The 13,151-nt window shown below is 39.6% G+C and overlaps 1 protein-coding gene across 4 annotated transcripts in view; it reads right to left on the bottom strand.

The window, feature by feature from the left end:
- Positions 1-294: 294 nt before the first annotated feature.
- Positions 295-13,151, bottom strand: part of cadm2b (cell adhesion molecule 2b) — a 203,854-nt gene continuing 190,997 nt past the window's right edge. Inside the window, exons 8-10 of one of the 4 annotated variants that reach the window (XM_072691747.1) lie at positions 4,076-4,198; positions 3,849-3,954; positions 295-3,318 (exon numbers count right to left, since the gene is read on the bottom strand). In XM_072691747.1, coding sequence (XP_072547848.1) covers positions 3,213-3,318; positions 3,849-3,954; positions 4,076-4,198 — 335 coding nt within the window. In that variant the 3' untranslated portion in view covers positions 295-3,212. Of the gene's footprint in view, positions 3,955-4,075; positions 4,199-13,151 lie in introns of all 4 variants that reach the window. The other 3 variants (XM_072691746.1, XM_072691749.1, XM_072691748.1) reach the window with 3 other exon arrangements.

Consider the following 13,151-nt stretch of genomic DNA (forward strand, 5'->3'; position numbering starts at 1 on the left):
TGAGAGGACGTTCGCATGTAGTTTGGTGTGATGCATTTGGTGTGCTTGGATTTTTGCCTGTGTGAAATCAAACCAAACCAAGGGGAAAACGCTCCAAGTTACAAACTGTTAACTGATTTGGGCCAGAGCAAACCGACTCCAGGCGTGAAAACGCCCTGAATCTCTCTGCATATGAATGCCAGTTTAGATTAGAGTTCTTCTTTCACACTTTTGTTGAGATTATTATTTTATTCCATAAATCCGCCCACGCCAAAAGACACGGCACAGCCAGGGCTTCGGCAGTTGACTGCTTTTATCAGATCTTCCAAATAACATTCTTCATGCGCTTCCCCAGATACCTTTCACTTGTGAGCCAAAGTGAGCTTGTACTTCAGTGAATGCTGGTGGCAGGTCCTCACAAACATGAGAGTGTTTTTGAGAGCAAAGGACATTTTATTTCAGAAACGTAAAAACTTCCAGAGGGATGAAAAGCTCTGCGTTGTTTTCCTTACTCGGCAGGTTTTGTGTTTGGGAGAAGTTCTTTAAGTAACTACTTTCTTATGTTTGGAGTTTGTGCAGATAATATTAAGGAGGTCTGTGCAAACATGAATGACAAAGCCTCCATAATGTACAACAGGCCATACAGCTAATTCATACACTATATGGACAAAAGTATTGGGACACCTACCCATTCATTGTTTCTTCTGAAGTCGAAGGTATTTAAAAAGAGTGAAATAGTTTATCCTGCCTTTGTTAGAGTAACTGTGTCTACTGTGCATTGTTGAGCATTGCTGTGCAGATTTGATTGCATTCAGCGACAGAAGAATGTTGGACAATCACCACCCCACCTTATCTCCAACTCCCCAACTCATCCCAAACATATGGGATGGAGCACCATCATTTCAGAGATCATAGTTATGCACTGCTCCACAGCTCAGTGCTGGGGGGCTTTATACCCCTCTAGCCAACACCAGTCAAAAGGCATGGTGCAAATGTTTATCTGCTTCAGAGAGTCCTATGCTACTGGCAGTACGTCTCTACAGGGACAAGACAAGCTGTGTGCGCATTTGCACATCTGTATTAGCAATGCTTGCAACTTAAAGTAGCTGAATGCATTCATTAGAAGTGGTGTCCACAGACATTTGGACATACAGTGTATTTTCATGTAAAAAAACACAAAGAAAAATGCAAATCCATGCTGGAAAAAGCGAGATGATGTTTAGGGGCCATAAAAGTTCAGAAACCAGCCCTCACTGAAAGCAACAATCATACTACGCAACTGGAAATTATTCATTGATGAGTGATTAGCGCTTCTAATGCACATGGTCTCAAAAAATGACAATGGTCAACAATAGACCATCGCTGAACAAAGAAATGCATGTAATTATAGCTGATTCAGATGTGTTCATTTACGCATGAATAAAATGCTTGTTTTTCAGTTTTACTTACATGTAATAAAGCTGTTCACACATTTTGTTCATGCAGAAATGATTTGCACATTTAAATCCTACTAATTTCACATGCCCTTTTTTTTTATCACTGCATGTATTCTGCAGATGCCCGTTTGATCTCGAGTGTGTCATGAGATGCTTCTTCACTAGATGGCAGCAGTAAACCAAACTGATTCAGAGCACGGAGGAAAAAGTAAGGATTCCTGCTGTGGCAGCAAATGATGGATTCAAACGTGTAGTACGATTATAGTCATCACCAATGCATTTGATTGGCCTAGGAACGCTAAGAGGCAGCAAGTCCTTCAGTGGACTTGGAGCTGATGTTTGCATGAAGAAGGGAGAGCAGATACATGTTTGTGCATATTTTACTCTCTGAGATCTTTTCCTTTTTTTTTGTCTTACAGAGGCATAGTTTGGAAAATGGATATTTAATACTGTAAAAGCAAACCTCACACATTTTCTCATATAGCCAAAAAAAAGAGCAACTTAAAATTAATGGTTCTTACAAAATGTTGAAATTCTATTTGAAGTTATAAATAGTGGAATAAAGTATGAACATTGGAAACATGGTTTAAAAACTGCCAGATTCAGCAGTGCTTCAGTGTTGTATGTTTTGTTGCAAACACAAAGGCAATAATGGTGATTGTTCTGACCTTCTCATGAAAAAGACAAAAAAAAAAAAAAACTCATTCTACTCACAAGCTTATAAAAGCACACTGATAATAATAATAATAATAATTATAAGAAGAATAATAAGAATAATACATTGTATTTGTCCATCAGTTTTACCAAAAGTATTAAGCCGTGGTGAGAAGCTAAAATAGACATACAAACATGAAATGTGTGCAACAGAACAGTAAAGATTTCAAATTCAATTAAATAAACAAATTGCTAAATACTGAATTATTCACACTATATACATGCTTTGTGCTAAAAACAAATAAAAAAGACAAACAAATCTTCGTTACTTACGTGAATGTAATTATAAAAGTATGGAACACTTTAAATTACTATGAGCCAGTTTTCAGGACACAGATTAGGGTAAAACTACAGGTCTGCAGTTCTCCAACTGACAGCATCATTTAACCTCAAGAGTATGCTTAACCTGTGTCCAGAAGGCCCGCTCTATACTGACTAATATACAAATGTTCAGATATGGAATCCCATATTTCGACAATATTTTCCACCAATAAGCACGTCAGCAAAGTAATTTACAGCAATATTAGCAAGGGGACAAATGAACCCATCTTAATCTTCACATGTTGAACAAATGACTGTTCCAACAGTACAGACGGAGGAAACAACTTCATTCATTCAAATCAACCAAAAATGAAAAACAATTAGGCTCTTTTTTTCATCCTGAGACTGTCTAAGCCAATGACATTTAACAATGACTTTGTGCTTATATGTTTTAAACATCTTTAGACGTTAAAAATAAAAGAATAAGGGCCAAATATAAACAGTGCAAGAATATACAGACAGATATGAACAGTAATAATCAGTAATGCTAGTTCCGTTAGGTCAGGAACAATCGTCAATTGTGCTTTCAATTGTTTTTCTCCACTTTTTAATGTGTATCGTCAATTTTTTTTGGTATCTATATATATATGTATATATATATTACATAAATATCCATGTCCTTTCTTTTGTCTTTATACAACATTCTTGTTATGGAATACACTTCAGAGAACAACCACTTTCACAATGGATAATTAATAAAATATAAAAAAAACCAACAAAAACAAACAAAAAAAAAAACAAAACAATTGACAAAATAAATATTCACATTATGCATCGCACATATTCTTCCCTTAAAGCGTAATTATTGGCAAAGCCAAGGTTTTCCGACTTGAGATGAACCACATTTCTTGCCGCTCCCTGGTAATATCTGCAAAAGGTATATAACAGGCACAGTGAGGGTGGTAATGAAAGCAGTATTCATTGGGAAAAAAATAAGTTGAATAAGCACAACAACGAACACAGAAGGTGTCTGTATATTTTGGCACTTGGCAACTCAAACAAACTCATTTTTCAGAGGGGATGGCAGGGGCGGGGCGGGGCGGGGCAGGGACAGGGCAGGTGGGTGGGGGTGGAGGGAGACTTATGCGATTTTGAGCCTAAATGGACCTGGTGTTACAGTTACAAACTCAACATCTATTTTTCTTTCTTTTTTTTTCTTTTTCTGTCGATTAGATTGGCATTACAAAACGGCAACACTTTCTGGTGTCTGGTGTCAAATTTAGGTGAGGATCTACAGCCTTTTAAATGAGCTCCTTTAGGAGGTTCATGGAGGGAGACACGGAGAAAGAGCCATGCCGAGCTTGCACTGAGTGACCTAGCACCCTCCCCGGCTGGCTAGCAGTGTTGCCGTGACAGTACCGAACAGAAAAAAAGAAACAGAGGTGCTAAATGAAGTACTCTTTCTTTTCCTCTGCATGTGCGTGGTTCCCCTCCGCATTGATGATGGCAGTGTCTGCGTCAGGGGCGTCCTCTGCTCCTTTGGCCTCATTGGTTAAGTATGTCCCTGTCCACACAGTCCCACATAGGTCACAGACACATAAGGAACAGCAGTGGACAATGTTCAAGCATTTAGCACACTCTCTACACTATAGGCGAGAGCCGTGGAGCCAGGAGCCAAGGCCTACCTTTGTGTCTGGCCAGATAGCGGCCCAGGACGATGATGAAGCACAGGGTGATGAAGACCACCACGGCCACCACTCCACCGATCAGCGCGTGATCGGGGCCTTGCTGAGTTAGCGCGTTGGGATCTGGCAAATAAGAAGAAGAGTGTGGTGTCAGATTTCTGTTGGGTGTTTAATACGTCAGTGTGGCTGCCATAGTGGATGTGTTATATGACCTATACGATTTAGAACACTACGCTGAATTATCTCACCACCTTACAGTGATCTGACCACAAATCCAGCATTTCGCTCCAAAAGTAGTCAACCAAGACATCTATGATGTCTGAACTTTACATTGAAGCTACTAGTCGAACACAGCTGACAGCTAACGGGCACCTATAGCCACCTGCAAACTGCATAGCTTTACCGTCACACAGACCTTGTTAAGCATTAAGCTCATTCTGCTGATGTGGCTTCTGATACTGTATAACACACTGTATTCTTCAGAAATAATTAATAGCGTAGGCAGTATTCAGACTCGCCATTACTGTTTGTAGCTATGCAGAGCATTTCTGTCAACGATATATCATAAAGAGTCAAAGTAGTAGCGTGATGGTGTAATAATTAGCCATGTTAATTTTTGTCATTTATGTCATTATGTTTTCATGGCAATACCTGTATTTTTGACTAAATTAATTAATTAGTCAATAGACACTCTTCTGGCTGTATGTATGATATGTAAGGTCAGGGAATAATATGTGTAAATGTGATTTTTGGCTAAAACAGTTGTTTTAATAATACAAGCAAGCAATGTGGCCGGTGCTAGTTTGATTAAGACATTGATAGGATGGCTGTGGATATGATCGTTTATCTCTTTTTCTCTGCTTCACAAATGTCTTTTCATCGAGTCACTTCTGTGGATAAATGTAGGCTGACATTTCAGAAGGCTTAAATCAACTGAAAGTTAAATGACTCCATCGCACCCACAGGAAAATGGAAAAGTGCCAGGTAATGGATAGTACTTTACAGTGCTGCTGTGATAACTTGCCCTGCTAAGTTAATGTGGTTCTGTTTTTCACTGTCGATTCTGTCATTCTGTAATTTCATGGCGATACTGATACAAATAACTGGTGAAAAGGTTCGAAGGAACCTTTTCAGTTATTTGGTTCCATGGACATTCCAAGAACAAGGGACAAAGTTGTGAACAGGTTTTGAAAATGGTGTTGCTGATATTCTAGATGCAATGTGATATATGGAATATGTAGTTGCTATTATTATTAGAGATACTAGTGGTAGTATTGTTATTGCTGTTCTATTCATTACAATGATTAAGTTTGAGGGCAGTAGTGGCCTAAAGGCTAGAAAAGGGGGTTTGGGACCGCTCTGGATCTGTGTTCTTATTGCCCTATTCACTAGTAAGAGTGTGCGTTTACTGCCATGGATGCGTTAACTGCAGAGGTAGAATTCTATTGTACTGCTGAGGCATGGCTGTAAAGTCTGTTTCTAATTAATTCTAATTTATGTTGATACAATTGAACTGTCTGCATAGATTGGACTACAAAAACAACCTCATGTCGTAAAAAAAACTGTATTCATATTTAAATGCATTTATTCATGTAAAATGCTATGAAATACTGACACATCAAGCTGAATTGATAGCAAAAACCATAAAAAGACTGAACTGCAACTTGATATTCATACAGTAGCACGCTTCTCTGCACTACAAGGACCAAAGTGACTCAGCCCTTGACAAAATATGACCAACTTTAAAAATGTCTGAGGTGGCGGAGGGCCGATTTGTCTCTGGGGTTTAACTTTGAGCGAGTGAGCGGGCGCAGATGAGGGTGAACTCGGTCATCTCTGGAACTCCACTGAGTAATCGCCACCTAGAATAATGACTTTCCCCTCCCTGCAGCAACCTCCCGAGAAGCGTTAGGCTGCTGGCACACTCGCTGCCTGTCAGGTTTGGCTTAACCCCCACCCTTTAAGGGTGTGGTGGAAGGGCCGCTGGTTGACGTGGGGACGGAGGTGTCATGCCTTTGCCCCTTTGCAACCCTGGGTGTGCTGTTTCAGTGCTTATGTGGCCATGTAAACTGTAACTATGTGTCGTTATTGCACTGCTAGCATGCTCTCATTAGCTCATTGTGATGAATGGGTCTTGCTGCTGCTGCGCTTGGCAAAGTGACCCTGAGAGATGTGCAGAAAAACGACTTCTGCAGGCCCATTTTTTAACACCTAAATAGACCCATTTGCTTCAATTAACACTGTGTTTAGTTTTAATGATGCCCTAAGACAAGGTGGGTTAGGCCGCACCTTTGGGTAACTATGATGACTTTGTGACCTTTTAGGCTGTGTCCCAATTGCACACAAAACATATGCGTACTATAAGGTACGTACTATATACTAATCTTAACAGTGTGGGTTTGTCAGGTTAGTACATAAAATATTAATGTGATAATTTGTCTAGTACTGAGTGGTAAAACATTGCTATGCCAATATATGTCATTCTGTTGCCGCCACTGCACCGTTATTTTTTTCCAGTTCTCTTTAAATTTGTGAGTAAACAGCTCCTCTTTTTCTGTTTCACATTGCATTGTAGTATAGTGCACAGTGTCCATTAAAACCACATTCCAAAACTGACCAGTAAGTATGCACTGTGGATATTTGAGTAGGCTCAACTTTGACACTTATCTATATTACACACTCAAAAACTAGTCAATATTTACACGATTGGGACGCATCCTTGCCTTGCCTTGCCTAGTGGTCCTGCTACTATTTTGTATCATGACATTTTCCAAATATATCCAAATAATATTTCATTTGATATTTAAAGAAATGGTTCAACAAAATATATATATTCATTTTTCTTTTACCCCAAATGTAGCCGATCGACCAAGACGTGTTTGGTGTTTGAACTTTGTTTCTTCAGCTTTGCTCTACAAGGCTAATGTACAGACACCTAGGAAATCAGAAGACTTTCAATACGTCTCAGTGACCTTGGCCTCCTAGCATCAGAGCAAAACTTTAAAAATGTTCTTCAGACATCAAACATATCTTGACTGATTGACACATTTTGGTATGAGGGGGAAAATTGTGTAAACTTCATAACTGAACCTTTCTGTTAGCAGTAATAAAGTTAATGAACCCATACAGAAATGTATTACCAGCCTGAGAAAGCTTGTTCTGCATGGACTGCTTTGTTCTGATTTCTTCTCTTAAGCTGCATTGAGACGGCCAAGCATATTACACTCAAAACGACGTTATAGTCTATGGAAAAACCTGCACTCCATGGGTACCAGTTGTTTTACTACATACTACAATCCTCCAGTTGAAATATGGCCAACTTTAGGGGATAAGCTCCACTCGTCATGTGTCACTTTTAATAAGATAACCAATCAAAAAGGGGTGGCATGCACTGTATGTTACTGTAGTTCTGCTTGCATTTGTGATTAAAACTATTCTGCCAGTTGAATCACACTGCTACACTGCTATCACTTTTCCAGTTGCAGTTTCTCATGTCATTTATTCATTTAGTGTGAAGTGTGGTGCGGCTGTAAATTTCTGGCTTATAAAGCTCCAAGCCATTCAGTCTCTGCTTTTCAACCCCTGTTACAGGTAAACTGCTTGAGTGTCAGAGACAGATTTCTCTCTCATTCTCTATTTCACCTGAAAGATCAACAGGGACACCACTATTTAATGTTTATTATATATCAATATTGTTAAAAACTAAAAATTGCTGTTGTATGCTATACCAGTATACATTATATATTGCTCAGCTCTAATTAGGCCTAAATTTTCAGTATCTGTAGTTTGCCCAAGAGAATAATTAAATAGTTTGCTAGTAAAGTCATGTACCAAACAACACATACACACACCAATCAAAGCATACACCAATCAGCCATAACATTAGTTCCACCGGCCCAATATTGAGTAGGCACCCCTTTTGCCGCTACAACAGATCTGACTATTAGAGGTGTCCTGTGGTATCTGGCACCAAGACATTAGCAGCAAATTCAAATTCCCATAAGTTGTGAATTGAGACCTCCCTGGATCGCAACAATGACCTTTATGTGCCAATGACTCTGTCTCTGGTTTACCGGTTGAACTTTCTTGGAGCACTTTTGATAGGTACCAACCACTGCATTCCATGAAAGACCCCACAAGACCTGCCTGGTGTTTTGGAGCTGTTCTGACCCAGTCGTCTAGCCATCACAGTTCGGTCCTTGTCAGAGTGTCTCAGATCCTTATACTTTCCAATTTATCCTGCTTTTAACACACTACCTTCAGGACCTGACGGTTATCCTGCTGCCAATTATACCAGCCCATGACAGACGCCACTGTGAATGTAGATAATCAATATTTTCACATCATTTATCAGTGGTATTAATGTTTTAGCTGATTGGTGTATTCATAGAGTGTATGTGACACTGAGTTATTATTTATTTGCTATGGGAATACATTCCCAATTGTACTTTTTGTACAATAGTTCTTGATTATAGAACCAAATTGTAGTCTAGACAAGAGTTAAACAACACACCAGCCCTCATACTACACATAAAAAGGATAGTACTATAAAGCACAAACCACAGCCTTCATTATAGGAGAGGACCACACTGTGCTGCGCTGTGGCCTACAAATATTTTTAGTTCGGAGGCTGTAATTTAATATGCTTCTCATCTCAAACTGTTCTTCATTTACAGTGTGAGTTATAGTGCTGTGAGCCTCATAAGCATTCATTCAACCCACTGATTCGTCTCATGATACATAGAACAGCCTCCAGCATTGAGCTGAAATTGAGAATACATATCCTGCATTTCCATTTACAGTAAATAAGAGGAATCCAAACCTATTCCAGTCCTCTAATAGGGTTCTCTATTATTCATTCTCCTTGTTTCCTTTTCTTTTTTTGGAGCTTTGTAGTTGGTTGTTATTCAGAAATGGGAAATTTTGCATATCCCTTGGTAGAAATGGTATTGACAGTATTCATTATTGCTTCCTGTGAGTTTATTGTGGTAAAGCTGGGGAGGGAGTAGTGTTTGAGTTTCAGTTTCAATACAGGTTGTGTATTAACACAGCCAGCCTTCTTATTCTGTAGTATGTGTAAGATATATCACACATGCTCACCCGCCCTGGGTTAACAACAGTGTTTTTAGCTATAAGGAACACATGCTTACATAAATATATTTTTTTCCTTTACTGAAAAAAATGAATGTGAGATGGCTAAAAGCTGCACAATGGTGTGCCTGAATAGCTAAGTATATGTGCACGCACATTTCTAGCACTGGTTTTGTGCGCAAAAACAAAAGGAACTAGGAAGCAGTGTGAGAAACCGTGCACACAGTGCTGCTTTGTCCTTGCTCGGATCTTCAGCGATTTAAAAAGATAAGTGGGCTGTTTGGGTGAAAAGCCAAATCAGAAAAAAGTATCTACTCTTAACACCTACACACGCATCTCCCCCATACAGCATCTTGAGGGAATGAGCACACAAGGAACTAGACTGTGCTAAGCTATAGCCTAAGGAAATTACGCCAATAGGGTTCAATAGAAGTAACAGTAGTGAGTATTAACCCATTCAATCCTAAAGGCCTCTATGTGAGCCAGTACTACAATTCCTTACACATAAATGACATGAATTACATGTTAGTTTTAATAGCAGTTACTGAATCATTTTAAAAGGCATTAAACGCCTAAGAAAACTGGAGCTAAATGATCATTCAATTCCATTTCCCTTTATTGCAAATTGATCAATCTAGCCGCATGCTATGAGGTGAGCATACTGAGTACAGAGCTTTCTTCAAACACAGGTTTCTTCCTAACCTATATCTGAACATGCTCTACCAAGAAGCATTATAAATGCACTGGCATTCACGTCGAGAGGTTATAATAAGTATTATTAAACATTTTCTGCAACCATTCCATTATTTCTATAATTGTTACCATTATAATCTGCAATCGCTTGTGCACAGACGTGAATACTCTCTGGAGAATATGGTGTGGGTGTCGGAGATGTGATTAGATCCTAAAAACAAATTACTGTGGCTAATTATTAAAATAAATTCTCCCCATGGGATAGCGGTGCCTACGACGGCAAAATGGATTCTTAGCTCAGAATAAACAAGAGTGTTCGTCACAGCGTGAGACATAAAGCACAGAGAAACGTGGTGGAACACATGGCTACAGTGAGACATCAACAAAAGGAAACATACACTGCACATAGCGACACAATCACTCTTTCAAGGACGGTGCCATGCACACGACGATGACATGGTAACATGCTGGAACTTCTGTGCTTGTCCTGACTCAAGCCATTTCAAGCCATACCACTGAACTTGCTTGCATACTTTGGTGGATAAAATACAATATAGGCTATTTTATTGTAGGGACAGCTATGGGATAAATCACTGCACAGAGACTGTACCTTTATTATGTGGCTCAAAGGTGAATACACTGAGCTGCCAGTTTATTTAAGTACTCTGTACCTACAATCATTTTAGCAAGCATGGCTTTCTCACAGATGCAGAAGTTTACAAATGCTGACTGCAGCACAATCTATTCCATTTATCAGTGGAAAAGGACCCCCCAGGACCACCACTGACAGATATTGTTTTGGTGGTGGACAAAACAATCTCAGCACAGCAGTAATATTGATATGGGCGTGGCATGGTAGTGTGTGTGCCACCCGTACAAGTGTACATACAACTAATGGCTTTTATATTCTAAATTTTTGGGACCTAAGTGTCTGGGATTTCACTTTGATTTCGTGTCAGGGTTGGCTTCTATAGGCGGCACGTATTTTGTGTGTGGATGTATACAGCTTTAAACTTGTCTCTTTAAGTCTCGCCTTCTCAGACATCATAATTTGGTCTATATGCACCTGCAGCCATTGGTCAAAATGCTTCACACCACAGCTAAATTACCATAGTTTAAAATTGCCTGAACCCAAAGGTAAATAAACACAAATCTGAAAAGTTCAAAAGCATTAAGTTGCAAACTATTAATCAAATTAATGTCTCTGACACACCTTTTAGACACACCAGAAAGACTGGAAATAGTCTAAATAGAGGATTTAGAGGTATTTAATTCCATCCCACCCTCACATGTACACACTGCCACTGTCCTAGAACTTAGGCCTACTTAAAGCCCTCCGGCCTTTAACAGCAGACGTCTGTGTGCCATCAAGTTCCCTTGTTTTTTTGTTAGAAAACCTAAATATGGTCATCCTCATTATATTAGAAAAGCCAACCTTGTTGGTGCACCTTGTAGGTGTACAGTTAGGGACTGTAGCTCATCTTTTCATGGACTGTTCGTGTTAGTCATCAGAAGCCAGTTCAGTTTCTGGCCCTCAGACCACTGTTGGCTGAATATTCTTGGTTGACAGACTATTCTTAACCTGCATCTGAAACATTTGTATCAGAGTCAAATACACTACCCTACCCTTACCACAACACTACCATGCCAGTGCCATTGCTGTGCTGTGAGATGATCTGCCACCTAAATAACAATAAAGTAGCAACTCAGTGTTTTTAGCTCATGCGTGTAAAATAGGCTGCAGATCCAAAACAAACTCATTTTCCAACATAAAACCTCCAACATTAAAGCAGTCTTACATCCATTTCAGGTCATGCTATTTGCTGCCCTGTTCTTTTCCACTGGTCAGGCAGTAAGAAACGAATCACTCTCTGTGTCAGCAGGTGATTAAAGGGCTTTAAAGGCCTCTCGTGGGTGTGACTGGAATGGAGCACCATGGTCTTTCCATACGTCAGCCGGTGCTCCCATGCAAGGCAATGAACCCCAAGCTCATGCTATGAAGAGGCTGAGTGACCATCGCCCTGCTGGCCACTCTGCAAACGAACCACACTGCAGCCGCCCTGTCTCAAAATGATGATGTCAGCGCTGGAGGAGGGCATATTTACCTGTGGTACCTGGTAAGTCTTTGGCTGTTGCCATGGATGCAGACAGAGAAGGGCAGCAAGGGAAGACGTGGGTGAGGAGATCACGAAAATCAATCGAAACAGTGGCCACACACACATATCGACAGACATACACACATATATACATACATACACAGAAACTCAAGACTGTCAATGAGGACGGAAGATATTAGCATGCTTTCAGAGTATCTTAGAGCACAGGAGAGACTACGACAATACAGAACACTGAAGATCCCACACAACATTATACACCTGAATGCTGTTTGGTGCAAGACATGTTTTATGAATACTGACAGTTGATGGCTTTATCAGTTTCAGTATTAGTACATATTTCCTTCCACAAAATCAAATAAATGATCTAAACAAATCCCAGTGTTTCTAAAGTAAGCATGGAATAATATTGGTTTGCCATTTGCCATAAAATATACTGAAAATATGTAAAAATACACACTCAGACTTTCTACATACGTTTTCGCGTAACTTTATGATACAGAACAAATCAACTATAACTTAAATAAATATAAAATGATCACTAACACTACTTATGTTTACTGTTCCGATTACTATAGATATGGAATACCGCAAAACCCACAGTGTAGACAAACATAAGTATTAACCATGCATATATTAACAAATATCCAATCATGTGCTTGTTGGAGGTAGACTGCAGCAGACTATTTACTTCCAGTGTGTCTTTTTAAACATCTGGAATCATTAAGACATCATCTTCAAACTGCCATTAGTTTTTTTTTCCCCTATAAGGTCTGATAATATGTTTTAGACTATACATTGATCAGTCATAACATCCAGCCACCTGCATAATACTGAGTAAATCCCCTTGTGTCACCACAGCAGATCTGAACATTGAATGCATGGACTTCACAAGACCTCTGAAGGTGTCCTGTGGTATCTGACACCAATAAGATTTGAGGCCTCCATGGATTCCGTCAATGCTTTAGGTGCCCTTGACCCTGTCACCTGTTTTTTTTATGGAGCACTTTTGGTAGGTATAGACCACTACATACCAGAAAACCCCAACAAGACCTGCCCGGTGTTTTGGAGATGTTCTGAACCAAGTTGTCTAGCCATCACAGTCTTGCCCTTGTCAGAGTGGCTCAGATTCTTCTGCTTGTCCATTTGTCCTGCTTTAACACATCACCTTCAAGAAC

This window comes from Salminus brasiliensis, chromosome 11 (genome assembly GCF_030463535.1).
Source record: "Salminus brasiliensis chromosome 11, fSalBra1.hap2, whole genome shotgun sequence".
NCBI classification, from domain to species: Eukaryota; Metazoa; Chordata; class Actinopteri; order Characiformes; family Bryconidae; genus Salminus; species Salminus brasiliensis.